The sequence below is a fragment of the Urocitellus parryii genome, chromosome 3, assembly GCF_045843805.1.
Source record: "Urocitellus parryii isolate mUroPar1 chromosome 3, mUroPar1.hap1, whole genome shotgun sequence".
NCBI classification, from domain to species: Eukaryota; Metazoa; Chordata; class Mammalia; order Rodentia; family Sciuridae; genus Urocitellus; species Urocitellus parryii.
The window spans coordinates 200,293,043-200,318,773 of record NC_135533.1 but is presented as its reverse complement, the minus strand read 5'-3'; the positions used below and the strand labels follow the sequence as shown (position 1 = coordinate 200,318,773).

Genomic DNA, 25,731 nt, shown 5'->3' with positions numbered 1-25,731 from the left:
TGCCTCAGTGTCGTTTCTTTTCATGGTGTCCATTCCTCTGTGCCTGTCTTTTCTTCTGTTCAAACAAATGAGCACATAATCTGGGCCAGGCCCTTCCTGTTCCAAGCATCATAGTAACCTGGATGCGTAAGACCAGATCCCTGTACTCCTTGGGTTCTCAATCCTAACTCCATGTCCTGAGGACTACCTTGTCTTCTTTCCTTGCTATGAGTGATGTTACGGGTTAAATTGTGTCCCCTAAAAAGATAGGTTAAGGTCTTAACTGCTGGTAGCTGTAAGCGTGACTTTATTTGGAAATAGGGTAATTGCACGTGTAATCGCAGTAATCTAATCCAATATGACTGGGTCCTCATAAGAAAAGCGGTGCAGGGGCGTGTGCAGCTTGGTGGTAGGGTGATTATCTAGCATGCATAAGGTCTTGGGTTTGATAAAAGGCGGGGAGCAGTAGGGAGAACCCCATGATATATGTGATACTGTGAATGGAGTGACACTTCTACAAGCAAAGGAATACAAAGGATTGTTGGCAACACCAGGAACTGAGAGAATGGCATGGGGCATATGCTCTTCCGGGCCAACACACCTTGATTTTGGACTTCTGGCCCCAGAACTGTGAGAAAATAAACTGTTGCTTTAAGTCACCCAGTCTGTCATTTGTTATGGCAGCCCTAGCTAACACAGGTGATAAGACCCAAGCCTCTTCACTACCAATGTCAGTACTCTACCTTCTCCCTCCAAGGCAGTTGCTACCTTTTAAATTCCTTTTACATACCCGGCCCTTAGGGATTTACTACTATTCCTTGAGACTTCAAACATACATTAAATTTAAACTTCTTTCTACAGCTTTATTAAGAGGTATAACTCAAAAACTGTAAAATTCACTTATTTCTTTTCTTTTTGGCAGTATTAGTGATTGAACCCAGGGCTTCTTACAGTCTAGGCAAGTGCTCTTCAACTGAGTTATAGCCCCAATTCTTTAAAAAAATTTTTTAAATGTATGTGTTTGTTGGTACTTTGGATGAACCTAGGGGTTTTCTAACATTGAGCTTCATCCCCAGCACAATTTTTATTTTGAGATAGGGTCTTGATAAGTTGGCTCATGATGGTCATGAATTTGCAGTCCTCCTACCTCAGCTTCCCAAGTGTCTGGGTGTGTATGACCATGCTTGGCAAAATTCACTCAAGTGTACAATTCAATCTTTAGTCATTTAGAGTTGCATAGCCATGTCCACAAACTACATTTCTGCCACTTGAAAAAGTTCCCTCATGGCATACAGTCTTTCATACTCCAAGCCAAGCAACCAATGATCTGCTTCCCATTGTTTTGCATTTTCTGAACATTTCACATAAACTGTGGGGAGCCATTCTCACACGTGATCGGGTGCCTCCCGTTAAGGGTCTGAGGCACTTTGGCAAAAGTCGAAGTTTTTCCCGACCCTTTCCTGATGAGAGAGCCCATCCGTGTGCCTGACCACTGACCCCGGGGACCCAATCACTGACCCTGACCTTGGAGTGCAGCCCCCCCTCAACCTTCATTGGATGGAATTCTCCCCTGAATCTCTTGTTCCCTAATAAAAGGCTAGTCCCCAGCATGCTCTCTCTCTCTCTCTCTCTCTCCTGCTAGCCCTGAGTAATTCCTGCTGTCCTGCTGGGCAGTTTAGAGGAGCGAACCAGAGAGGGGAGCCATCTCGGACCTAGCAATAGAAATAAGGTAATTGAGTCTTGTGTTTTTATTTCGATCTCTTCTAACTAATGTTATGCCTAGAACCTCATTAATGAAACCACTGAGCAGGCCGCGTGGTAGAATTTCCTGTAGCCAGTAGAGGGCACTTGGAGACAGCAGAAAACTTGAAGGAATTGGCTCTAATGATGGAAGCACAAGATCAGGTATGTGGGGTTTGCTTTCCTAAGAAGAGATCCAGGGCAGGAGCTGAACCTCCCAACCCCTCTACACCACCACCTGCCAGGAAACAGTTTGTCATGGGTGCACGGTGGGAGGAAATGCCAATGGAGGAGACTCGGCCCCTCACATTCCGGATCCTTTCTAGAGCGTCAGTGGTTTCTGGAGGCTACAGTTGCCTGGGGGTAGGTGGGCAATGCCAGACCGGCAAGGACTCCCTAGGTTGCAGGTCTTCCCACCCGATTCAGGGTTCTTCCCACTCTTCCCACTCAGTCATATCTCAGTTCCATGCTCCTCTGGGGATCCAGAGAGGGCCTCCCTGTGCATGGGCAGTTGAACTGGTCATGGGCACATTTGAATGAGTCCCTCTGCTTTGGGGGCAGGAAGTTGGGAGGCCTGGTTGATGTCCTCCAGGTGAAGTGCAGGGAGGCATGTCTGGCCAAGAAGAACACTTACCCACGGGTGTGGATGGAAGAGAAGAAACATCACAGATTGAGAGGAAACCCCTTGCACACCCTCCTGCCATACCAGGATCAAAGGAAAGCATCTTAAAAAATAGTTTACAAAATGCTCTGTGTTATTAGAGTATTTCCCACCTTTTGAAATTAGCCCACCTAATTAATGCATCTTCCTTTTATACCCCCACCCCAAACATTTGCAAATAAGTTACAGGCATTATGACCCTTTTCCTCCTTAAGATTTAAATTTTTTTGTAGTTGTAGATGGATAGAATGCCTTTATTTTATTTATTTTTATGTGATGCTGAGGATGGAACCCAGTGCCTCATGCATGCTAGGCAGGCACTCGACCACGGAACTACAGCCCCAGCCCTCGCCTTAACATTTAGCCTGTATTTTCCAAGCCCCATAAAGCCCAGCACAGTGATTAAATCCAGGACTAAAATGTTTGTTGAATAGTATCTAGTATACACCATGCTAGGCTAATCTTGCTCTGAAGCCCCGAAGAACTTAAACCAGTGAGGGAAATCTGGACCTGTAGCTTAGATCAGCAACTTGGGGACCAGCAGCTCAGCAACGCATAGCAGATGAGACAAATCCAGGAAAAGGAAGCAAGAGAGGAACCTGGAACATGAAAGGCAAGGCAGAATCCACCAAGGTTTCCATGAGTTTCCAGGGAAGCCATTGGAAGAGGAGATTTCTGAACTCCAGCCAAAGGTTTAGGGACCTCTTTTTAGAAGAGAAAGAACAGAAAAGAGAGGTGTTGTTCTTCCACATCCCAAAATATATAAGCCCACAGTCCTCCTCGGGGCCTCTATTACCTGTGACACTAAGGCCTTGAATAGCTGTAGCCATATCCAACCCCTGCCTCTCCTGGGTGCCTGACCCCCAACAGTGGTGTCTCCTGCCACCCTCAGGCCCCAGAAAAAGCAACTGTACTGTATTCTCAGCTGTTCTGGTGTTCTGCAGAAACTGGAACCGACCAGCCAAAGCAGGTAAAGTTGCAGGGCTCAGGAACCAGGTAAGTAGGCCCCTCAGCCCATCAGCTGTGGTCTAGCCCCTGGTCTCTGTCAGTGGCTGTGCTCTCAAGGATGGAATCCCCACCCACCATAATTGTCCCAGGGATGAAGAGGGAAGGCTCAGCCAGATGACAACAGCCAGCCAAGCCTCGGGGGCTTTACAGACATATATGAGTGGTACTTCTCAACTCTCAGTGATAACTGGTTGGTCATATTTTGCATTTTTATCAATTCATCATGAGTCAATATTTTTATAAAATACCATAACACCAAATTATGAGAAAAAATAAAAGCAAAGGAAACTAAAATATAATATCAAATTTTATTGGATTCAACAGACATTAAATTGCATTTTAAAATATAGGAACAAACATAGGGAAAACTAAAAGCATTATGAAGACAGTACCCATTATTCATTGAAAATGTGCCTAGGGCATTTAGCATGGAGACTCGTTGTTAAATTCAACTTTCATAGTTCGGCAGCTATAACTAACCAAATAGTAAAAAGATAGGTAAGTGGTGATTTTCTGTACTAAACACTGAGACCCGCAATTTGAATGAATACTGTTTTATCAGTATTAAGGTTTATAATATAATAAATGAGTACGATTCTTTTAATTTTTTTTTCAGCTAGCTCAGGTTGATAACTGTCCCATTTACAAGGGATAATGTATAAGCTTCTCAGCTCTCTTTTACTAACACTCCAGATTGAAGCTGATATATCTAATTTCTTGACAAAAAATTTCCAGTGAGGTTTGTTTTCCAATCTATAATTCAGGCTGAAGGCTACACAATGCAAATTTTTATGCCTCCAAGTTAGATATTAATGTAAAGCTTTAAATTTTGAAAGACTTGATGAGAATTAACTTCATGGTAAAAGAAACAAATTAGAAAAATAAATATACACTTACAGTTGCTCAGATTTTTAGGCATTTTTGGCTAAAGATTGCCAAACAAACCTTAAAGCATCACTTGTGGTAATGTGATCATTAGTTAGTGGCTCATGCCACCTGCAACTCAACCCAAGTGTTCCATGACACTTGAGCGGACCCACATGCTTGGTCATGTGCTTGGACTTCATGACAATGTTAATTGTCCAAAATGCATCTGACCATTTACTCTCAATTTCCCTTCTTATCTCATTGTGGACAGTTTGCAGACTGATGTGGGCCCTCAGACCATTCTTCAGGTAGTGCTGGTGTGGGGACTTCTATGGTATAAAGCACCTTTTTGTTAAATTTAATGAATTTCTGGTTAAGTGTTGAAGCTTTTAAAATAATTTGTTATTTTTCCTTCTAGAAAAATCCCCCTCATGGCACAGATCAGTGGGGAGAAGTTGATGCCTTGGGATGGGCCCTTCTTCTCTTACTTAACCTCAAAACAAACATCATCAGTGAACATTTCCCTTGATGATACAGCCACCCCTCATGCAAAGAAACATAAATGCATGGTTTTCTTCAAACAGAAGTCCAGGATCTATAGGAGATGTCCAGGCCACATCTTGTCCTTCTTGACCCTGACTTGATGAACTAGAATCTGTGGTTGCATTGTAGTGTTAACTGTGGAATTGTTTAAGTAGGGGATGGAAGATTGAAAAAGCAAAAGAGAAAATTGAAAAAGCAATGGTACTGATAACCACGGGAATCAGAGCCCTCAATTCTGTAGGACTGGGGGAGCAAAGGAAATATGTGGCATTGTTTAGACAAACAAAAAATCAGGGGAAAATCTAATGATTAAGTTACTGTCTCTTAGCTCTGAATTCGCCATTATATACCCTGCTGAGGCTTCTGTGTCAGGTGCTGCAGATAGGGAGACACCTGAGGGCAGGAGGAGAAGCAGGAGACCTGTTTCTTCCTGCCTGTGAGCTGTCTCCCTCAGCAGCACTTCTCCACCCTGACATCAACATCGCTCTCCCTCATCCTAGACCTGCCTCAGCACAACACTCCTTCCTCCTGCTCAGGGAGGGAAGTGGAGACGCACCCTCCCCTCAGAGCTCTGGGTTCCCCTGCTCAGGACCCCCTGCTACGGCCTTCTCAGTTTATTTTATTCTAACCTGTTTCCTTTGCTCCCCAAGTCTTACAGAAGTGGGGGCTCTGATTCCTGTGGTTATCAGCACTATGTTTTCCCAACGTTCCCTTTTGCTTTTTCAATCTTCCATCCCCTTCTTAAGCAATTCCCCATATTCCCTCTGTTGAAAAAGAGACAGTCCTTCCTACTGGTTGATAATTGTGATGACATTCCTCCAGCACCTAGTTCAACTTTGTCCTCCATTGGTCGGAATTCTCTGTGAGAGTAATGAAAATTTTCATTTTAGCAAGATCCAAACCATATGTGGCCAGGCCTATTAGATGGGCTTTCCAGGGTCACAAATGCAGTGAAGGAAGGAAACCGTGATGATAAACCATGGTCCTGAGGCCTGTTTAGAAACAAAGACCCCAGCACATTGCTATGATGATGCATATAAACTCTAGAGTAGAGGCAGTCATATCAATTGTGGGGCTAGCACAATCATCCAGGAGATGGATAGTTGGTGGCTCCATCCCAGGTGGTGGTGGAGAAAGAGGTGAAGAGAGGGTTAATTTTTGAAGCGAATCTGACAAAGAGGTTTGCTGAGGATTAGATGGAAAGTTGAGAGGAGTCAAAGATCGTCCCAGGGCTTTTGACCTAAGCAGCTGGAAGGATGGAGTTGCCATCAGTAGAGTTGGGGAAGGTATTAGGTGGATAAAGTTTCAGGAGAAATCCATGAGTTGATGTATGCACAGTTGACTTTGAAATGTCACTAGGTGTCCAAGTGCAAATGATTCCACATCTTTGCTCTTTGACTTGATTTATCACTTCCCACTAGAATGAGGAAGCCTGATGTCAGTCCCTTTCAGCTCTCATTTCAGCATCTCTGGTGCGCAGCACAGTGCCTGGAACACAATCATCTCAGAAAATAGCATTTGAGTGAATGGATGAAAAAAAAAATGTATACTGCAGAGGTTCCTATTGAGGCCAAAGTTTGTCTTATTCAAGCTCCAACTCCACACTTGTTTTCCAGTCAGGAAGAGAATAACCATTTGGTTCTGTAAACTGCAGCGTCTAGTGTTCACTGGAAACCCATCTTCCTAGCTCATCACTTGTAAGTTGAAGTCCTTCTTCCCCAAAGTAGAGAGAAACCTCTCAGAGAGAGACACAGGAGCGTTCTGTCCTTCTTTTATAAGTGTGGCCCACCCTGGATTCTGCTGGAGACTTATTCAGTCAGAAGACAGGGCTTTGACAACATCTCAGCTCTAGGAGGGGCCGAGGGACTGAGGTGGAGCAGGAGATGCCTCCTCCTGGCTTCTTTCTTTGTGTGTGGATGTGCTGTTTGTGTTGTGCCCCCATCTCCTAGGAAACCTGAGGAACATTCTAGAACAAGTTTTCTGGGAGCTTCCCTCTCTGCTCAAGTTCAAATCCAAGTCATTACAGACTGTCTGTTGGACACTTGTCAGGGGACCACAGCCAGGTGCCTCCTTTGCCTGGTGTCCAGCACAGAATAGGAGGAGCCCTTCTGGACACTCTGTACTTTCACCTTAATTCAGCCAGCTCGGCCTTCTGCACCAGTGTGACTCTATAATGAGCTGCCTATCCAGCACCTGACCTCTGGTGTCACCTTCTTCATGGAGGTTTCCTTAACTAAAGATTGCCAAACAAACCTTAAAGCATCACTTGTTGTAAGGTGATCATTAGTTAGTGGCTCATGCCACCTGCAACTCCACCCAAGTGTTCCATGACACTTGAGCGGACCCACATGCTTGGTCATGTGCTTGGACTTCATGACAATGTTAATTGTCCAAAATGCATCTAACCATTTACTCTCAATTTCCCTTCTTATCTCATTGTGGACAGTTTGCAGACTGACATGAGCCCTCAGACCATTCTTCAGGTAGTGCTGGTGTGGGGACTTCCATGGTATAAAGCACCTTTTTGTTAAATATAATGAATTTCTGGTTAAGTGATGAAGCTTTTAAACATAATTTGTTATTTTTTGCTTCTAGAAAAATCCCCCTCATGGCACAGAGCAGTGGGGAGAAGTTGATGCCTTGGGATGGGCCCTTCGTCTCTTATTTAACCTCAAAACAAACATCATCAGTGAACATTTCCACTTGATGATACAGCCACCCCTCATGCAAAGAAACATAAATGCATGGTTTTCTTCAAACAGAAGTCCAGGATCTATAGGAGATGTCCAGGCCACATCTTGTCCTTCTTGACCCTGACTTGATGAACTAGAATCTGTGGTTGCATTGTAGTGTTAACTGTGGAATTGTTTAAGTAGGGGATGGAAGATTGAAAAAGCAAAAGAGAAAATTGAGAAAGCAATGGTACTGATAACCACGGGAATCAGAGCCCTCAATTCTGTAGGACTGGGGGAGCAAAGGAAATATGTGGCATTGTTTAGACAAACAAAAAATCAGGGGAAAATCTAATGATTAAGTTACTGTCTCTTAGCTCTGAATTCGCCATTATATACCCTGCTGAGGCTTCTGTGTCAGGTGCTGCAGATAGGGAGACCCCTGAGGGCAGGAGGAGAAGCAGGAGACCTGTTTCTTCCTGCCTGTGAGCTGTCTCCCTCAGCAGTGCTTCTCCACCCTGGCAACAGCATCGCTCTCCCTCATCCTAGACCTGCCTCAGCACAACACTCCTTCCTCCTGCTCAGGGAGGGAAGTGGAGACGCACCCTCCCCTCAGAGCTCTGGGTTCCCCTGCTCAGGACCCCCTGCTACGGCCTTCTCAGTTTATTTTATTCTAACCTGTTTCCTTTGCTCCCCAAGTCTTACAGAAGTGGGGGCTCTGATTCCTGTGGTTATCAGCACTATGTTTTCCCAACGTTCCCTTTTGCTTTTTCAATCTTCCATCCCCTTCTTAAGCAATTCCCCATATTCCCTCTGTTGAAAAAGAGACAGTCCTTCCTACTGGTTGATAATTGTGATGACATTCCTCCAGCACCTAGTTCAACTTTGTCCTCCATTGGTCGGAATTCTCTGTGAGAGTAATGAAAATTTTCATTTTAGCAAGATCCAAACCATATGTGGCCAGGCCTATTAGATGGGCTTTCCAGGGTCACAAATGCAGTGAAGGAAGGAAACCGTGATGATAAACCATGGTCCTGAGGCCTGTTTAGAAACAAAGACCCCAGCACATTGCTATGATGATGCATATAAACTCTAGAGTAGAGGCAGTCATATCAATTGTGGGGCTAGCACAATCATCCAGGAGATGGATAGTTGGTGGCTCCATCCCAGGTGGTGGTGGAGAAAGAGGTGAAGAGAGGGTTAATTTTTGAAGCGAATCTGACAAAGAGGTTTGCTGAGGATTAGATGGAAAGTTGAGAGGAGTCAAAGATCGTCCCAGGGCTTTTGACCTAAGCAGCTGGAAGGATGGAGTTGCCATCAGTAGAGTTGGGGAAGGTATTAGGTGGATAAAGTTTCAGGAGAAATCCATGAGTTGATGTATGCACAGTTGACTTTGAAATGTCACTAGGTGTCCAAGTGCAAATGATTCCACATCTTTGCTCTTTGACTTGATTTATCACTTCCCACTAGAATGAGGAAGCCTGATGTCAGTCCCTTTCAGCTCTCATTTCAGCATCTCTGGTGCGCAGCACAGTGCCTGGACCACAATCATCTCAGAAAATAGCATTTGAGTGAATGGATGAAAAAAAAAATGTATACTGCAGAGGTTCCAATTGAGGCCAAAGTTTGTCTTATTCAAGCTCCAACTCCACACTTGTTTTCCAGTCAGGAAGAGAATAACCATTTGGTTCTGTAAACTGCAGCGTCTAGTGTTCACTGGAAACCCATCTTCCTAGCTCATCACTTGTAAGTTGAAGTCCTTCTTCCCCAAAGTAGAGAGAAACCTCTCAGAGAGAGACACAGGAGCGTTCTGTCCTTCTTTTATAAGTGTGGCCCAGCCTGGATTCTGCTGGAGACTTATTCAGTCAGAAGACAGGGCTTTGACAACATCTCAGCTCTAGGAGGGGCCGAGGGACTGAGGTGGAGCAGGAGATGCCTCCTCCTGGCTTCTTTCTTTGTGTGTGGATGTGCTGTTTGTGTTGTGCCCCCATCTCCTAGGAAACCTGAAGAACATTCTAGAACAAGTTTTCTGGGAGCTTCCCTCTCTGCTCAAGTTCAAATCCAAGTCATTACAGACTGTCTGTTGGACACTTGTCAGGGGACCACAGCCAGGTGCCTCCTTTGCCTGGTGTCCAGCACAGAATAGGAGGAGCCCTTCTGGACACTCTGTACTTTCACCTTAATTCAGCCAGCTCGGCCTTCTGCACCAGTGTGACTCTATAATGAGCTGCCTATCCAGCACCTGACCTCTGGTGTCACCTTCTTCATGGAGGTTTCCTTAACTAAAGATTGCCAAACAAACCTTAAAGCATCACTTGTTGTAAGGTGATCATTAGTTAGTGGCTCATGCCACCTGCAACTCCACCCAAGTGTTCCATGACACTTGAGCGGACCCACATGCTTGGTCATGTGCTTGGACTTCATGACAATGTTAATTGTCCAAAATGCATCTAACCATTTACTCTCAATTTCCCTTCTTATCTCATTGTGGACAGTTTGCAGACTGACATGAGCCCTCAGACCATTCTTCAGGTAGTGCTGGTGTGGGGACTTCCATGGTATAAAGCACCTTTTTGTTAAATATAATGAATTTCTGGTTAAGTGATGAAGCTTTTAAACATAATTTGTTATTTTTTGCTTCTAGAAAAATCCCCCTCATGGCACAGAGCAGTGGGGAGAAGTTGATGCCTTGGGATGGGCCCTTCGTCTCTTATTTAACCTCAAAACAAACATCATCAGTGAACATTTCCACTTGATGATACAGCCACCCCTCATGCAAAGAAACATAAATGCATGGTTTTCTTCAAACAGAAGTCCAGGATCTATAGGAGATGTCCAGGCCACATCTTGTCCTTCTTGACCCTGACTTGATGAACTAGAATCTGTGGTTGCATTGTAGTGTTAACTGTGGAATTGTTTAAGTAGGGGATGGAAGATTGAAAAAGCAAAAGAGAAAATTGAGAAAGCAATGGTACTGATAACCACGGGAATCAGAGCCCTCAATTCTGTAGGACTGGGGGAGCAAAGGAAATATGTGGCATTGTTTAGACAAACAAAAAATCAGGGGAAAATCTAATGATTAAGTTACTGTCTCTTAGCTCTGAATTCGCCATTATATACCCTGCTGAGGCTTCTGTGTCAGGTGCTGCAGATAGGGAGACCCCTGAGGGCAGGAGGAGAAGCAGGAGACCTGTTTCTTCCTGCCTGTGAGCTGTCTCCCTCAGCAGTGCTTCTCCACCCTGGCAACAGCATCGCTCTCCCTCATCCTAGACCTGCCTCAGCACAACACTCCTTCCTCCTGCTCAGGGAGGGAAGTGGAGACGCACCCTCCCCTCAGAGCTCTGGGTTCCCCTGCTCAGGACCCCCTGCTACGGCCTTCTCAGTTTATTTTATTCTAACCTGTTTCCTTTGCTCCCCAAGTCTTACAGAAGTGGGGGCTCTGATTCCTGTGGTTATCAGCACTATGTTTTCCCAACGTTCCCTTTTGCTTTTTCAATCTTCCATCCCCTTCTTAAGCAATTCCCCATATTCTCTCTGTTGAAAAAAAAAGCCAGTCCTTCCTACTGGTTGATAATTGTGATGACATTCCTCCAGCACCTAGTTCAACTTTGTCCTCTGTTGGTCGGAATTCTTTGTGAGAGTAATGAAAATTTTCATTTTAGCAAGATCCAAACCATATGTGGCCAGGCCTATTAGACGGGCTTTCCAGGGTGGAAAATTCAGAGAAGGAAGGAAATCGTGATGATAAACCATAGCTCTGAGGCCTGTTTAGAAACAAAGATCCTAGCACATTGCTATGATGATGCATATAAACTCTAGAATAGAGGCGGTCATATCAATTGGGGGGCTAGCACAATCATCCAGGAGACGGATAGTTGGTGGCTCCATCCCAGGTGGTGGTGGAGAAAGAGGTGAAGAGAGGGTTAATTCTAAATGCATTTTGAAGCGAATCTGACAAAGAGGTTTGCTGAGGATTAGATGGAAAGTTGAGAGGAGTCAAAGATCGTCCCAGGGCTTTTGACCTAAGCAGCTGGAAGGATGGAGTTGCCATCAGTTGAGTTGGGGAAGGTATTAGGTGGATAAAGTTTCAGGAGAAATCCATGAGTTGAAGTATATGCACAGTTGACTTTGAAATGTCACTAGGTGTCCAAGTGCAAATGATTCCACATCTTTGCTCTTTGACTTGATTTATCACTTCCCACTAGAATGAGGAAGCCTGATGTCAGTCCCTTTCAGCTCTCATTTCAGCATCTCTGGTGCGCAGCACAGTGCCTGGACCACAATCATCTCAGAAAATAGCATTTGAGTGAATGGATGAAAAAAAAAATGTATACTGCAGAGGTTCCTATTGAGGCCAAAGTTTGTCTTATTCAAGCTCCAACTCCACACTTGTTTTCCAGTCAGGAAGAGAATAACCATTTGGTTCTGTAAACTGCAGCGTCTAGTGTTCACTGGAAACCCATCTTCCTAGCTCATCACTTGTTAGTTGAAGTCCTTCTTCCCCAAAGTAGAGAGAAACCTCTCAGAGAGAGACACAGGAGCGTTCTGTCCTTCTTTTATAAGTGTGGCCCAGCCTGGATTCTGCTGGAGACTTATTCAGTCAGAAGACAGGGCTTTGACAACATCTCAGCTCTAGGAGGGGCCGAGGGACTGAGGTGGAGCAGGAGATGCCTCCTCCTGGCTTCTTTCTTTGTGTGTGGATATGCTGTTTGTGTTGTGCCCCCATCTCCTAGGAAACCTGAGGAACGTTCTAGAACAAGTTCTCTGGGAGCTTCCCTCTCTGCTCAAGTTCAAATCCAAGTCATTACAGACTGTCTGTTGGACACTTGTCAGGGGACCACAGCCAGGTGCCTCCTTTGCCTGGTGTCCAGCACAGAATAGGAGGAGCCCTTCTGGACACTCTGTACTTTCACCTTAATTCAGCCAGCTCGGCCTTCTGCACCAGTGTGACTCTATAATGAGCTGCCTATCCAGCACCTGACCTCTGGTGTCACCTTCTTCATGGAGGTTTTCTTAACTCCCCATTTGAGTTTATGACCTGGGCAGTGCTAGGGGAATTGTGAGTTCTGGGTCATTCTGAAAGCAAATGACAGAATCTGTTACCTGTGGGTTGCACTGAGAGAGAGAGAAGCCCAGAAAACTTTCAGGATTCCTGACAACACTTGATAGACCAGCCTTTTGACTTTAATTACTTCAATGAAGGCATATATGTCACTTTCTTTCTAGCTTACACATGTTCAAATTGGAATTTTTCAAAGTGATTAACCAAATAAACCCTAACAGAATGTCATTAAATTCTTCCAGAAGACTCTAGATGAATCTAGAAAAGACATTGAGCTGATCTTGCCTCCCCACTCCCCTACCCCAGTCTCTGAAGGTGAGCCTGAGTTTGTAGAATGATTCATCTCAGTTGCCCCTAGAATGGGAAGCTTTCTACTCAGGGCCCTGGGAGCAAGGGTCTGTGGTCACCCTATGCCCCAGATAGTTACCCTTTACTCTTCCTGGATCTCCCAGATCCACATGCTGCAAATCTCTGTGTGATAAGGGGACAGACCCTGAAAAAGATGAATTGACCCAGTGCTGTCATCCTTGTAACATTTCTGAGTCACCACCTTTGAAGGAAGGACATTCATCTTTGTGATTCACAATGTTCATCTGCAGAGACTCCAACACTCCCCACAAAAACACAAGGCAGGAAGGAGCCAAGGTTCTTGGTGGTGTCTCCCATCCCCTGGCTAATTTCTGACAGCTGTGGTCAAGAGACTTGAATTGGCCTGACTTTTCTTTTTCCTTTGTTGTCAACTTCCAAGGAGTCATAGGTAAAGTTGACAATGGTTTAGCATTTAGATTTATTTATGGTTTGATTTTTTTTAAGCAATTAAGTTACCGGATTAAGTTTGTGCAAAAATGAAGATGCTTATCTATGTAGTATCTACACCGTCAACCAAGGGCAACTGGCTGTGTTAGCCATCCTACCCCTGTCCTAGTGGCCATCTGGCAGGCAGGTGTCCTTGAAGAATAGTATCTGAGTGACTTGTGCTGAAAGGGTAGACAGTGCCCTCCCCACAGCTTTACAGGTAGAAGGTGAATCCAGGAAGTTCAAGGACCACCACTGGGTGCATCTTTGAGAAGTTGAACAGAAGCTATCATGCTGACAAACAACTTCTCTTGGAGGTCCGAGGGAGAGAGGGAACTGGTGATGGGACTAAAGTCCCAACCATAAGCACTGGCTTACGTAAAAAGGAAGGGAGCAGCTCCTGGTGGAAAGGAGCCAGGAAACTAGTCATGAGGACTAAAAAGTCACCATAGGCAGTGACCGTTCTTCCTAGGCCCTCCTTACTGAAACCTGCAGCAAATCCACCCCAGCAATGTTATTTGAGGTGAGGCATGCACAGTTACAGTTGAAACTGTAGAAGGGTCAGGCTCAAGATATGTGAATTCAAAAAGGAATTATCTAGGTTGTTAAAATTAATTTAGGGATGGTCTCATTGTTTGAATGACCTAGAGTTCTTTTGAACTTGTTTTCCTGATAAGACTCATCTCTAAAAGCTCATCAGAGGGGGAAGGATGTACTCTGATTTGGCTCTTTTTTTCTCTGTTGGGAATGACAGAACCATTTTGATGTTTGGAATGTGGGAAGCATTTTACTCTGTACATAAATCATCCTCGAGGCTCCAGGTGGCTCTCTGTATACAACCAGTGAGTCACAGGCAGACAGATGAGCCTCGGTGGGAAGACTTGGGGCATCCTCTGTTTGGGGATTTGTATCCATCTGGTCTGGTCTCTGCTTTGGTCCATCATCCACACTTAGCCACAGTCCTGGGATCCACCATTCTCTCCAGGAAAATTTCATAGGGAGAAATTTTGAAAACAAATTGATTAACCCTTTTTCTTAACAACTGGTGTGATGGGCAAACTGGGAAGACTTGTATTTTAGGCACTTTTGTCTAGAGCCTGCTGTCCCATGTCAGGGGTGGGGGGAGTTTTGAGCACTGAAAAAATTTTATTAATATATTTTAATGTGTTATTTGAAGTATCACTTGGTGATTTTTTAAAATCCAATGTCTTTAAAATGATCCATGTTATTGTATTGTAAATAATTTAGATGATTAAAATGGATTGTTTTAAACAATATTTAGATTATAGTTTTACTTTATTTCAGTGACATGTTTTTTGTTCTAATTCACATAAGAAATGCACGTGATTAGAAACAGTCCATATCTTGTCCTGACAGTGTTCTGTATTTTAGATTTTTATGTGTAGGGAAGAGCCTCTATGTGGCAGACGATTAAGAGTTAAGTTCACACAGTTAAGTCAGTAGTTGGCTGGCCGGATGGACCATTCAGGTGAATTATCTTGGATGCCTAGATCCTTAAAGGTGAAGAAAGTGTGAGATTAAAGCTAGGCCCACAGAAGATGTTGCAGGTCAGTCTATTCAGCATTTATACACATGGAGCCCTTTTACCTGGGGAAATATCTGGAATCATGCAGTCCTTGGCATCTGATCTGGTAGTGAGTGACCCTGTGTGTGCTTATGTGTGATATGTTTTCAGAAGAAAAAACCTGCAAGCCAACTACCTACAGTTTGCCAGCGTAGAAGAGTTTGAATAATCGAGGATTAACTGAATTTAAAACTTACCAAATTCTATATCAGCATCAGAATTCAGGGAGAGGAATAGCAATTGAATATAAGAAAAGTCTGGGGCTCTTTATTGGTAAATGTAAATTAATACATTTTAATCCCTGCACATTAATCGCATCTCAGCCTTTTGACTGAGATCAAGTGTAATACCTCCCCCATCCACTGTAGCACCCAGGAACTTTCTGGTCAGGTTGAGAGAGAGGAAGAATTTAAGTAGAGAAAGCATTAATTCTAAGAAGTCCTGTCCTTCATGTCCCCAAAGTGAGCAGCATGAGATGAACCCACATTACCATTCTCTGAAAAGAACTTGTTTAGAGGGGCAGGGGCTTTGGTGTGTGAAATAGTCTTGGTGACTTCCGGAGTGAACCCTCACCCTGAGCCCCTGCTGCCTGCCAAGAAGAAGGTTTTACGTGTCTCTTGGTTTGGGAATCTCCTCTCTTCCTGCACCCAGGGCTGTCGCAAGCATCCCTTTGCTTCTCTGTGGCAAGCACGAGGAGCTCTGGCAAGCCCATCCCCAGGTGACTCACTGTCTCTGTGTTGTGTCATCCCAAGGAAGGGAGGTGCAGCAGCGGCCAGGCCATCCATGGTGACACGGGAGAGCTCCCGCATCCAGGCATCCCAGTGGTATTTTGGAGGGGCCGAATCTCCCGCTTTGGCACTTTTGACCCTCGTTGATCTTCCTTGGTCTTCTAAAGCTATCCATTGCTCTGGGGAGTGGTGACTTCTGAATTTTTAGCAGCCTTTTCTTATCCCCAAAACCCATTTGTTTAAGATGGGTTTTGCTTCTGTTGATGCAACTGTATCTCTAAAACATCCTTCTTACCCTACCTGTTGTGATCAAAGATCTAATACTTAATGGGGTGGAGGAGAAAGTGTGCATTTGTGACCTTTTCATTTGATCTTCTGGCCATGTGTTTTGATGGGGGTATATTTCTAATGTTAAATTCAGCCTTGCCTTATTTTTTTTTTTTTTAATGTTCTCTCTCTTTCAACTGTTTTGTCTTAATTCTACCTGTTGACTGCTTTTCCCCCCTCTCCTTCCTGAATAACCCATCATCCCTGATATTTGGGATGGCTTTTCCAGGCCTTCTGTTGCTTCTGTTTCTAGACCTTATCGCAGCAAGAGAATCGTGATTGTTCGGTTGCCTTCTCTTCATAGCTTCGTCCATTTTTGTTTGGCTTGCAGCAATTTCTCGGTTATCTGAGTTCCTGAACCATTTCATTTATTGCTTGAGGAACAAAGATTCATAAAGCCTATTTTAAATGTTTTTTTCCCCCTCTCCCTCCCATTTGCCTGGAGCTCCCAGTGGCTGTGAGGCTGCTTGCCGTACCAGGCGCCACGGGAGCCTCCTTTGACACACAGAGCCCCACCAGACCACAGTTGGGGCATCGCAGTCTTGCCTTGCTCCTCTGGCCCCGCTCACCATTTTTGTGCTTTGGCTTTGTCCTCACTTCCTTCAATGTATGTGCCTCCCATTTTTTTTTTTTTGTTTTTTTGGTTATCATTTGTTGTTTGTTTCATCTGGTTCCTGGTTTTCTTTTATGACATAGTCAGCTGTGTGTGGATCTGTAGGGTTTGGGGCACCAATCAGTTATGTTTTGTTTGCCTTTTTCTTTTCTTTTTTTTTGTCAAACCCGAGAGAAAACGTCCCATAAGGAGCTAGAAGTTTCTAGTTCACAGCCTTTGGAATCTTCCTGGCCTTTGACTCCTCATGGCCCCTGAGATCCTAATCCGTTTTCTCCCAGGAGGTCTCTGGGGGGCTGAGCTGCTGCAGGGGCACAGGTGGGTGGGGAGGGTCGGGGGATCATCCCAGGACATCATTGTGCATGCTTTTTGGTGCAGCCTCTTTTTTTTTTTTTCTCTTTTTCTTTTTTTTCCCCTAATGCTTGAGTTATGAATGAGGATGACCTCTACAATCATGATGTCTCATGATTACTTGTTCCTTCACCAGCTTTCTGATGCATGGTCTTAATACCTGTGATTTTACTTTGCTCCAGACCACAATCTTTAGCCGCCTCAACAACCACCTGTTAGAACATTAAAAGGAAATAAATTGAGGATCCCTTGTTGCTCTCTCGACTTCACTTGAAATCAGACATCCTAGAAATGGCAAGAAAGGAGCCAGGGGGAGGTGTCAAGGAGGGAGCAGTGATGCCACTTGCACCACTGTGTGTCAGACACTGTCCTGGAGCTGGGGCACCCCAGAGGGCCCTGATCTCTGGAACTCTTGCCAGGTTGCTGTTGAGGCTGCTGAGATGGCCACCTCCCACCATGTCAATCACAGGTGGACAGTAGTGGAGCCAGCTTCCCGCGCCCCTTTTTGTGTGAGCAGAAAAGGGAGCAGCACAAGCCTTGCCTAACTGCCAGGTGCCAAGTGCCTCTCCCCGCCCGCTCCATCCCCTCCCCTGGGCCGAGTTTTGGCACCTGTTTGCCCATGTAAAGCAACAAAAGAAGAAAGCAGATCCTGACCTCTGTGCAGGAAAACCAAATTTACCCCCAAGACCCATTAGCACCTCCCCCTGGAACTGGATCCACTACTGGCCCAGGAATATGATGAGGAACCCTGGCTGGATTGGGCCGGAAGCTGGGATCCGATGTTCTGCAGACCAGTGCTCAAAAATGTGGTCGTTTTTTGAGGGACCACCTTCCTCACCCAGATCCAGTTAACAAGGTAGCTCATCACTTCTTGCATCTGCTCAGGGCTGTGCTGGAGTTTTGTTTTTATCGTGGTATACTTGGATGCAAGGAATATGTTTTGTTCCCCGATTTAGCGCACCAGCCTGGGAAGTGCATGTCACAGACCAACTCCACCTTAAAAAGTATTTTTTGAGACCCTCAGGCTACTCACTGAGCTGAGGATGTTTGAAAAAGTCACTGTGACAGATGCAATGGCTGAAGACATGGAGAAACTGAGGCCCCGACTGAAGAAGGTCCACATCAGGGAATTGGTGCTCGCCATCACAATAATGCCTAAGATGCATAAGCTCATGTTCACCTGTGGGAGAAAGTGTCGCTGCAGCCATGCCCATCCACCTGCAGCTCCCCTTACAGCTCACCCAGGGACATAACTGTGGCAGCCAGACCCCTACTAAGATGGCACCACAGCCCATGGAGACTCAAAACAATCTAGGGCAGATTTTCACTTAACCCTCAGTGGGCAGCAGACCCATCTTCCAGACGGAACAGTCAGAGAAGACTCTTGCTGGCTGTGAAACACTAACCCAGAATTAGTATTTTCCTGTGAACACAGACCTCTCTTACTGGTCCCACAGGAACCAACGCTTGCAGACCACAGGGCCTGGTAGTTATTACTTGGTATGTGCTTATAAGTGTGTGTGTGGGGGAGTCCTTACTTCCCAGGATCAGGTAAGGCACAAATTGGCCATACCTCCCTCCACGAGGCACCCCAATCCCCAAGTTACAAGTTCATTCAGGCCAGCTCCTCAGGGCATTCCTGGGCCTCTTTTGTGCTAAGACTTTACCTGTGCAGGTGTTTTCGGTGCATTCTTGCTTATTCCTTAACTTCATTTTACAGATAAAGAACCAGGGGCACTGCATAACTTGCCTAAAGTGCCTCAGTATGAGAGCCCATAGGATTCAACCCTAGACACTGTAGTTCCACGCTTTTAACCAGGACACAGTCCTGACTGGGGATACACCATCGGAAGTGATGTGAGTCATTCCAAGCATCACTTCAAGGACCTAAAGAATTTTTTCTTTCTTCTTCTTTTTTTTTTTTTTTTTTAAAGAAAAAACCTTGAGAGAAAAGGGAATCTTTAGAAGCCTCCTATACAAAACCTATATAGACCTTCTTGCTTGGCTGAGAATAAGGAAACTGCCTGCAGACATGCATGCCTCTTCCATGGATTGGGCCTATCTAGACCTCCTACTTATTTCTCTTAGGTTTACCAGAAGCTAAATATTTGAGAAAAGAGTGCCTTTTTTTTTGGTGGTGGTGGTGTTGGGGATTGAACTCAGGGCTTTGTGCATACAAGGCAAGCACTCTACTAACTGAGAGTGCTTCCTTAGAATTTACACAAGGCATCTTATGGTCCAGTGGCAGCCTGCTGACATACAAGGTTATGAAGGCTGGGTGGCAACTGATAAAGACTAAAAAACTTCCCAGTCCACAGAGTCATTTGTTTTACTTTGGACCACTTACCCCAAGAATCACACTCCACAGTACACCAACTGCAAGCGTGGCAGCTCCCACTGACTTAGCCCTAAACAGACGGTGGGGTTTGAGCCCAACTCTGGGTTGGGGATGCAATGAGACTCCTCTATCAAGCAGAGACTGGGGATGGGAGGCGAAGGGGATGCACCTGAGCCCTGGAGGGAGGCTGCTGGGGGGGAGGGTTCTCAGTTCAGGGGAATTTCCAGACGGTTCTTTCCAGTATCCCCGTATGCCTAGGGTACCCCACACGCCCAATTTTCCTGGCAATAGGGTAGACCGGCCAGAACACCCGATAATGACAGAAGAGCGATGGGCAGCGGGTTTCTCACCTTGGAATCGCGTGCAGAGAAAGTCTGAGGCACAGGGGACTTAAAATGAGAGGTGGGAGGTGGCGGTCTCCCCCAGAGCGGAACTAGCCCAACCGCAGGGAAGGTTTTAGACCTGTCAGGAGGAGGCCTCGTCCGCCGTCTCTTACCGCCCGCGCGGGACCCGGGTCGGCGCGACTCGGGAGGAGGCCGCTCCCGCCTGCCCGGCTCACTGCGGCGCCGGCTGCAGGCCCCCCGCCCGCCCCGGAGCCCGCGGCGCCCGCCCGCCGCCCCCCGCCGCCCGCCCCGGGCTGCACCTCGCTGCCGAAGGCCAGCTTAGCGGCGGCGGCGGCCAGGGCCCCGAACGCGCCGGCGCACAGGCAGTTGAACGCGCCCCAGAAGCGGCGCCGCATCGCGCCGGCCTGCAGGTGCGGGGGCACCTCGGCTGGCGTGTCGGGGTAGGCGGTGGCCGACACGGCGCCCCTAGGGGGCTGCGGCTGTGGCTGCGGCAGCGACCGCGCCGCCATGATGCCTGCCACCCGCTGCCCGCCGCCGGCTGTCAGCCGCGCGCCCGCCCGCCGGAGCCCGAGCGCTGAGGACGTGCCCACGTGACGGTCCACGCTCCGGAGGCGGCCACGTGACGTGCTTACGTGAGCCCGTCGTCCGCAGCTCCCGTCTTACGCAGGGTGGTGCCGGGCCCGCAGTGTAGACGCCAGGTCCGGGGCCCGCGTGGCGGCTGTGGGTGCGGAACGACAGCCGCTTGCAACCTGCGGCCTCAACCCCGGCCACACAGCGCTGCCCTGCACCGACCCGCGCAGCGTATTCATGCCCAGTCCTGACTCGTCGGAACCGCGAGTCACCTGCATTCCCACGCCTCCTCCCCGCTCACCTGTTCTTTCTAGGTCCAGACACGTACAGTGAAGAGCTGCTTCGACAGAGGGCGCTGGACGCCTCCGGACTGAGAAAGGAGGCTGGGGTGGAGAGAGGGTGGTGCGCCCTACGTGGGAAGTTAACCTGAGGGTAGGCAGTGAGAAGTCGTCCGTAGTCACTCTGCTCAGACCAACGTCACCTCTGATCTTCTATGCAATTATGTGTCTTTATAATGTCATTTAAAAATTGCATTTTCTTGAAATCATAGAACTGTTGGAATGTATGCTATTTCCACTCTCCAGGAAAATTAGTACTTTTTCTCTATGCATATTTAGTTATATAGAGTACAAATGTTTAAAGTATTTTATATATGGGATCCCCAGCCCACCCCATCCCCCAGCTTCCATGCTGAGAATTGAATCCCTCGCCTCCTCCTGGCATGCTCAGCAGGTGAGGTGAACTACCTCGCCAGCCTGGGACTTTTCTAAAACACAAATTATTTCACAGCACACATAATGTTCAACAGCATTCTGTTCCCTGTTCTGGGAGTTTTCATGGAAGTCTTTGTGTGCCACCTTGCTTCGCCCATAGAGTGGATTGTGGCTCAAATAAAATCATGGATGATCCCTGTAACTCCTATGAGGTACAGACTGTCCCATTTTGCAGATGAGAAAATTGAAGCTCAGAAAAAATAAAGTAAACCCCCGCTCAAAAAATGTTCCCCTTAAAATTCCTTTCTTTGAATCTTCAAGAAATCAAGTGGTGTCTGCCTGATCAAGACTACATAATGTACAAGGGGTTCTCTTAGAACAAACAATGTCTTTTCTAGGGCTAGCAGTTGAGCATCTTCAAGCCACCTGCTCTGAAATTTTCACCAGTCCTGTGGTGGTTCCTCTGGTTGTCTGTCTGTACTAGCCTGCCAGCTCCTTGAGGATAGTTAATTACACATTCAGTTGTTTTCAGATGTCTAAGGCCTAGTGCAGGGCATTGCATTGAAGCTATCTGGAGCTGGACTGAGGCTCTAACGAGCTCCTCCAAGACAGTAGCAGTGCTACTGGTTAAAGGACCACACTGAGGAGCAAAGCTTTAAGTAACTGTTGTTCTAAGTGCACATGGGCATCCTGCAGCATACATGTCTCCTCACAGGACTTTGTCAGGGCAGAAAAATACATGCCTTTTTCTGTTCCTGCTGCAGCACTGGATAGTGCGACCAACTCATCTGTGACCTTTCTACAGATGTTTGAATACACTGTGGACAAACTTACTAAAAAAACGATGCAAGCCAGAATTGCCTCAACTGGGTAAACGAGGGGAATCTCCCATTCCACATTTACTTAAAAAAAATTAAAACAAAACTTAAAGATGGCTTATAAGCAAAAAAATGATCCATTGAGTTCTGGGAAACCCTAGACTCCTCCTCACCTAGAAGAGCCAGATGTCATAATCTAAAAGGGGGCAAAGAGGGAATTTTAAAGCATGAAGCCCCTGGGGTGATGGTGGGGGCTGTGATGACCTGGGCAATGAGTGCCTTCTGCCACCCTTTTTTCTCCAGCCTTGCCTCAGTGTCGTTTCTTTTCATGGTGTCCATTCCTCTGTGCCTGTCTTTTCTTCTGTTCAAACAAATGAGCACATAATCTGGGCCAGGCCCTTCCTGTTCCAAGCATCATAGTAACCTGGATGCGTAAGACCAGATCCCTGTACTCCTTGGGTTCTCAATCCTAACTCCATGTCCTGAGGACTACCTTGTCTTCTTTCCTTGCTATGAGTGATGTTACGGGTTAAATTGTGTCCCCTAAAAAGATAGGTTAAGGTCTTAACTGCTGGTAGCTGTAAGCGTGACTTTATTTGGAAATAGGGTAATTGCACGTGTAATCGCAGTAATCTAATCCAATATGACTGGGTCCTCATAAGAAAAGCGGTGCAGGGGCGTGTGCAGCTTGGTGGTAGGGTGATTATCTAGCATGCATAAGGTCTTGGGTTTGATAAAAGGCGGGGAGCAGTAGGGAGAACCCCATGATATATGTGATACTGTGAATGGAGTGACACTTCTACAAGCAAAGGAATACAAAGGATTGTTGGCAACACCAGGAACTGAGAGAATGGCATGGGGCATATGCTCTTCCGGGCCAACACACCTTGATTTTGGACTTCTGGCCCCAGAACTGTGAGAAAATAAACTGTTGCTTTAAGTCACCCAGTCTGTCATTTGTTATGGCAGCCCTAGCTAACACAGGTGATAAGACCCAAGCCTCTTCACTACCAATGTCAGTACTCTACCTTCTCCCTCCAAGGCAGTTGCTACCTTTTAAATTCCTTTTACATACCCGGCCCTTAGGGATTTACTACTATTCCTTGAGACTTCAAACATACATTAAATTTAAACTTCTTTCTACAGCTTTATTAAGAGGTATAACTCAAAAACTGTAAAATTCACTTATTTCTTTTCTTTTTGGCAGTATTAGTGATTGAACCCAGGGCTTCTTACAGTCTAGGCAAGTGCTCTTCAACTGAGTTATAGCCCCAATTCTTTAAAAAAATTTTTTAAATGTATGTGTTTGTTGGTACTTTGGATGAACCTAGGGGTTTTCTAACATTGAGCTTCATCCCCAGCACAATTTTTATTTTGAGATAGGGTCTTGATAAGTTGGCTCATGATGGTCATGAATTTGCAGTCCTCCTACCTCAGCTTCCCAAGTGTCTGGGTGTGTATGACCATGCTTGGCAAAATTCACTCAAGTGTACAATTCAATCTTTAGTCATTTAGAGTTGCATAGCCATGTCCACAAACTACATTTCTGCCACTTGAAAAAGTTCCCTCATGGCATACAGTCTTTCATACTCCAAGCCAAGCAACCAATGATCTGCTTCCCATTGTTTTGCATTTTCTGAACATTTCACATAAACTGTGGGGAGCCATTCTCACACGTGATCGGGTGCCTCCCGTTAAGGGTCTGAGGCACTTTGGCAAAAGTCGAAGTTTTTCCCGACCCTTTCCTGATGAGAGAGCCCATCCGTGTGCCTGACCACTGACCCCGGGGACCCAATCACTGACCCTGACCTTGGAGTGCAGCCCCCCCTCAACCTTCATTGGATGGAATTCTCCCCTGAATCTCTTGTTCCCTAATAAAAGGCTAGTCCCCAGCATGCTCTCTCTCTCTCTCTCTCTCTCCTGCTAGCCCTGAGTAATTCCTGCTGTCCTGCTGGGCAGTTTAGAGGAGCGAACCAGAGAGGGGAGCCATCTCGGACCTAGCAATAGAAATAAGGTAATTGAGTCTTGTGTTTTTATTTCGATCTCTTCTAACTAATGTTATGCCTAGAACCTCATTAATGAAACCACTGAGCAGGCCGCGTGGTAGAATTTCCTGTAGCCAGTAGAGGGCACTTGGAGACAGCAGAAAACTTGAAGGAATTGGCTCTAATGATGGAAGCACAAGATCAGGTATGTGGGGTTTGCTTTCCTAAGAAGAGATCCAGGGCAGGAGCTGAACCTCCCAACCCCTCTACACCACCACCTGCCAGGAAACAGTTTGTCATGGGTGCACGGTGGGAGGAAATGCCAATGGAGGAGACTCGGCCCCTCACATTCCGGATCCTTTCTAGAGCGTCAGTGGTTTCTGGAGGCTACAGTTGCCTGGGGGTAGGTGGGCAATGCCAGACCGGCAAGGACTCCCTAGGTTGCAGGTCTTCCCACCCGATTCAGGGTTCTTCCCACTCTTCCCACTCAGTCATATCTCAGTTCCATGCTCCTCTGGGGATCCAGAGAGGGCCTCCCTGTGCATGGGCAGTTGAACTGGTCATGGGCACATTTGAATGAGTCCCTCTGCTTTGGGGGCAGGAAGTTGGGAGGCCTGGTTGATGTCCTCCAGGTGAAGTGCAGGGAGGCATGTCTGGCCAAGAAGAACACTTACCCACGGGTGTGGATGGAAGAGAAGAAACATCACAGATTGAGAGGAAACCCCTTGCACACCCTCCTGCCATACCAGGATCAAAGGAAAGCATCTTAAAAAATAGTTTACAAAATGCTCTGTGTTATTAGAGTATTTCCCACCTTTTGAAATTAGCCCACCTAATTAATGCATCTTCCTTTTATACCCCCACCCCAAACATTTGCAAATAAGTTACAGGCATTATGACCCTTTTCCTCCTTAAGATTTAAATTTTTTTGTAGTTGTAGATGGATAGAATGCCTTTATTTTATTTATTTTTATGTGATGCTGAGGATGGAACCCAGTGCCTCATGCATGCTAGGCAGGCACTCGACCACGGAACTACAGCCCCAGCCCTCGCCTTAACATTTAGCCTGTATTTTCCAAGCCCCATAAAGCCCAGCACAGTGATTAAATCCAGGACTAAAATGTTTGTTGAATAGTATCTAGTATACACCATGCTAGGCTAATCTTGCTCTGAAGCCCCGAAGAACTTAAACCAGTGAGGGAAATCTGGACCTGTAGCTTAGATCAGCAACTTGGGGACCAGCAGCTCAGCAACGCATAGCAGATGAGACAAATCCAGGAAAAGGAAGCAAGAGAGGAACCTGGAACATGAAAGGCAAGGCAGAATCCACCAAGGTTTCCATGAGTTTCCAGGGAAGCCATTGGAAGAGGAGATTTCTGAACTCCAGCCAAAGGTTTAGGGACCTCTTTTTAGAAGAGAAAGAACAGAAAAGAGAGGTGTTGTTCTTCCACATCCCAAAATATATAAGCCCACAGTCCTCCTCGGGGCCTCTATTACCTGTGACACTAAGGCCTTGAATAGCTGTAGCCATATCCAACCCCTGCCTCTCCTGGGTGCCTGACCCCCAACAGTGGTGTCTCCTGCCACCCTCAGGCCCCAGAAAAAGCAACTGTACTGTATTCTCAGCTGTTCTGGTGTTCTGCAGAAACTGGAACCGACCAGCCAAAGCAGGTAAAGTTGCAGGGCTCAGGAACCAGGTAAGTAGGCCCCTCAGCCCATCAGCTGTGGTCTAGCCCCTGGTCTCTGTCAGTGGCTGTGCTCTCAAGGATGGAATCCCCACCCACCATAATTGTCCCAGGGATGAAGAGGGAAGGCTCAGCCAGATGACAACAGCCAGCCAAGCCTCGGGGGCTTTACAGACATATATGAGTGGTACTTCTCAACTCTCAGTGATAACTGGTTGGTCATATTTTGCATTTTTATCAATTCATCATGAGTCAATATTTTTATAAAATACCATAACACCAAATTATGAGAAAAAATAAAAGCAAAGGAAACTAAAATATAATATCAAATTTTATTGGATTCAACAGAC

At 46.2% G+C, this 25,731-nt stretch overlaps 1 protein-coding gene across 2 annotated transcripts; it reads right to left on the bottom strand.

The window, feature by feature from the left end:
* Nucleotides 1-15,157: 15,157 nt before the first annotated feature.
* Nucleotides 15,158-20,164, bottom strand: LOC144253525 (transmembrane protein 42-like). 2 transcript variants are annotated; one of them, XR_013343302.1, is made up of 3 exons: nt 19,617-19,842; nt 17,962-18,108; nt 15,158-17,140 (listed from the first exon to the last, which is right to left on the bottom strand). XR_013343302.1 is itself a non-coding variant. In XM_077795680.1 (3 exons), the coding sequence occupies exons 1-3, from the start codon at nt 20,117-20,119 to the stop codon at nt 17,030-17,032; spliced, it is 468 nt and encodes a 155-aa protein (XP_077651806.1). In that variant the 5' UTR covers nt 20,120-20,164; the 3' UTR covers nt 15,158-17,029. The 2 variants fall into 2 exon arrangements, 1 of the variants encoding a protein (XP_077651806.1); XM_077795680.1 differs by lacking the exon at nt 19,617-19,842 and adding an exon at nt 19,910-20,164.
* Nucleotides 20,165-25,731: the final 5,567 nt, after the last annotated feature.

Coding starts and splice junctions, on each gene's coding strand:
- LOC144253525 (XM_077795680.1), bottom strand. CDS start 20,119: ATGGCGGCGCGGTCGCTGCCGCAGCCACAGCCGCAGCCCCCTAGGGGC. Junction 18,109..19,909: donor AGCTGGCCTTCGGCAGCGAG/GTGCAGCCCGGG, acceptor TTTCTCCCACAG/GTGAACATGAGCTTATGCAT. Junction 17,141..17,961: donor TTTCAAACATCCTCAGCTCA/GTGAGTAGCCTG, acceptor ATGTTCTAACAG/GTGGTTGTTGAGGCGGCTAA.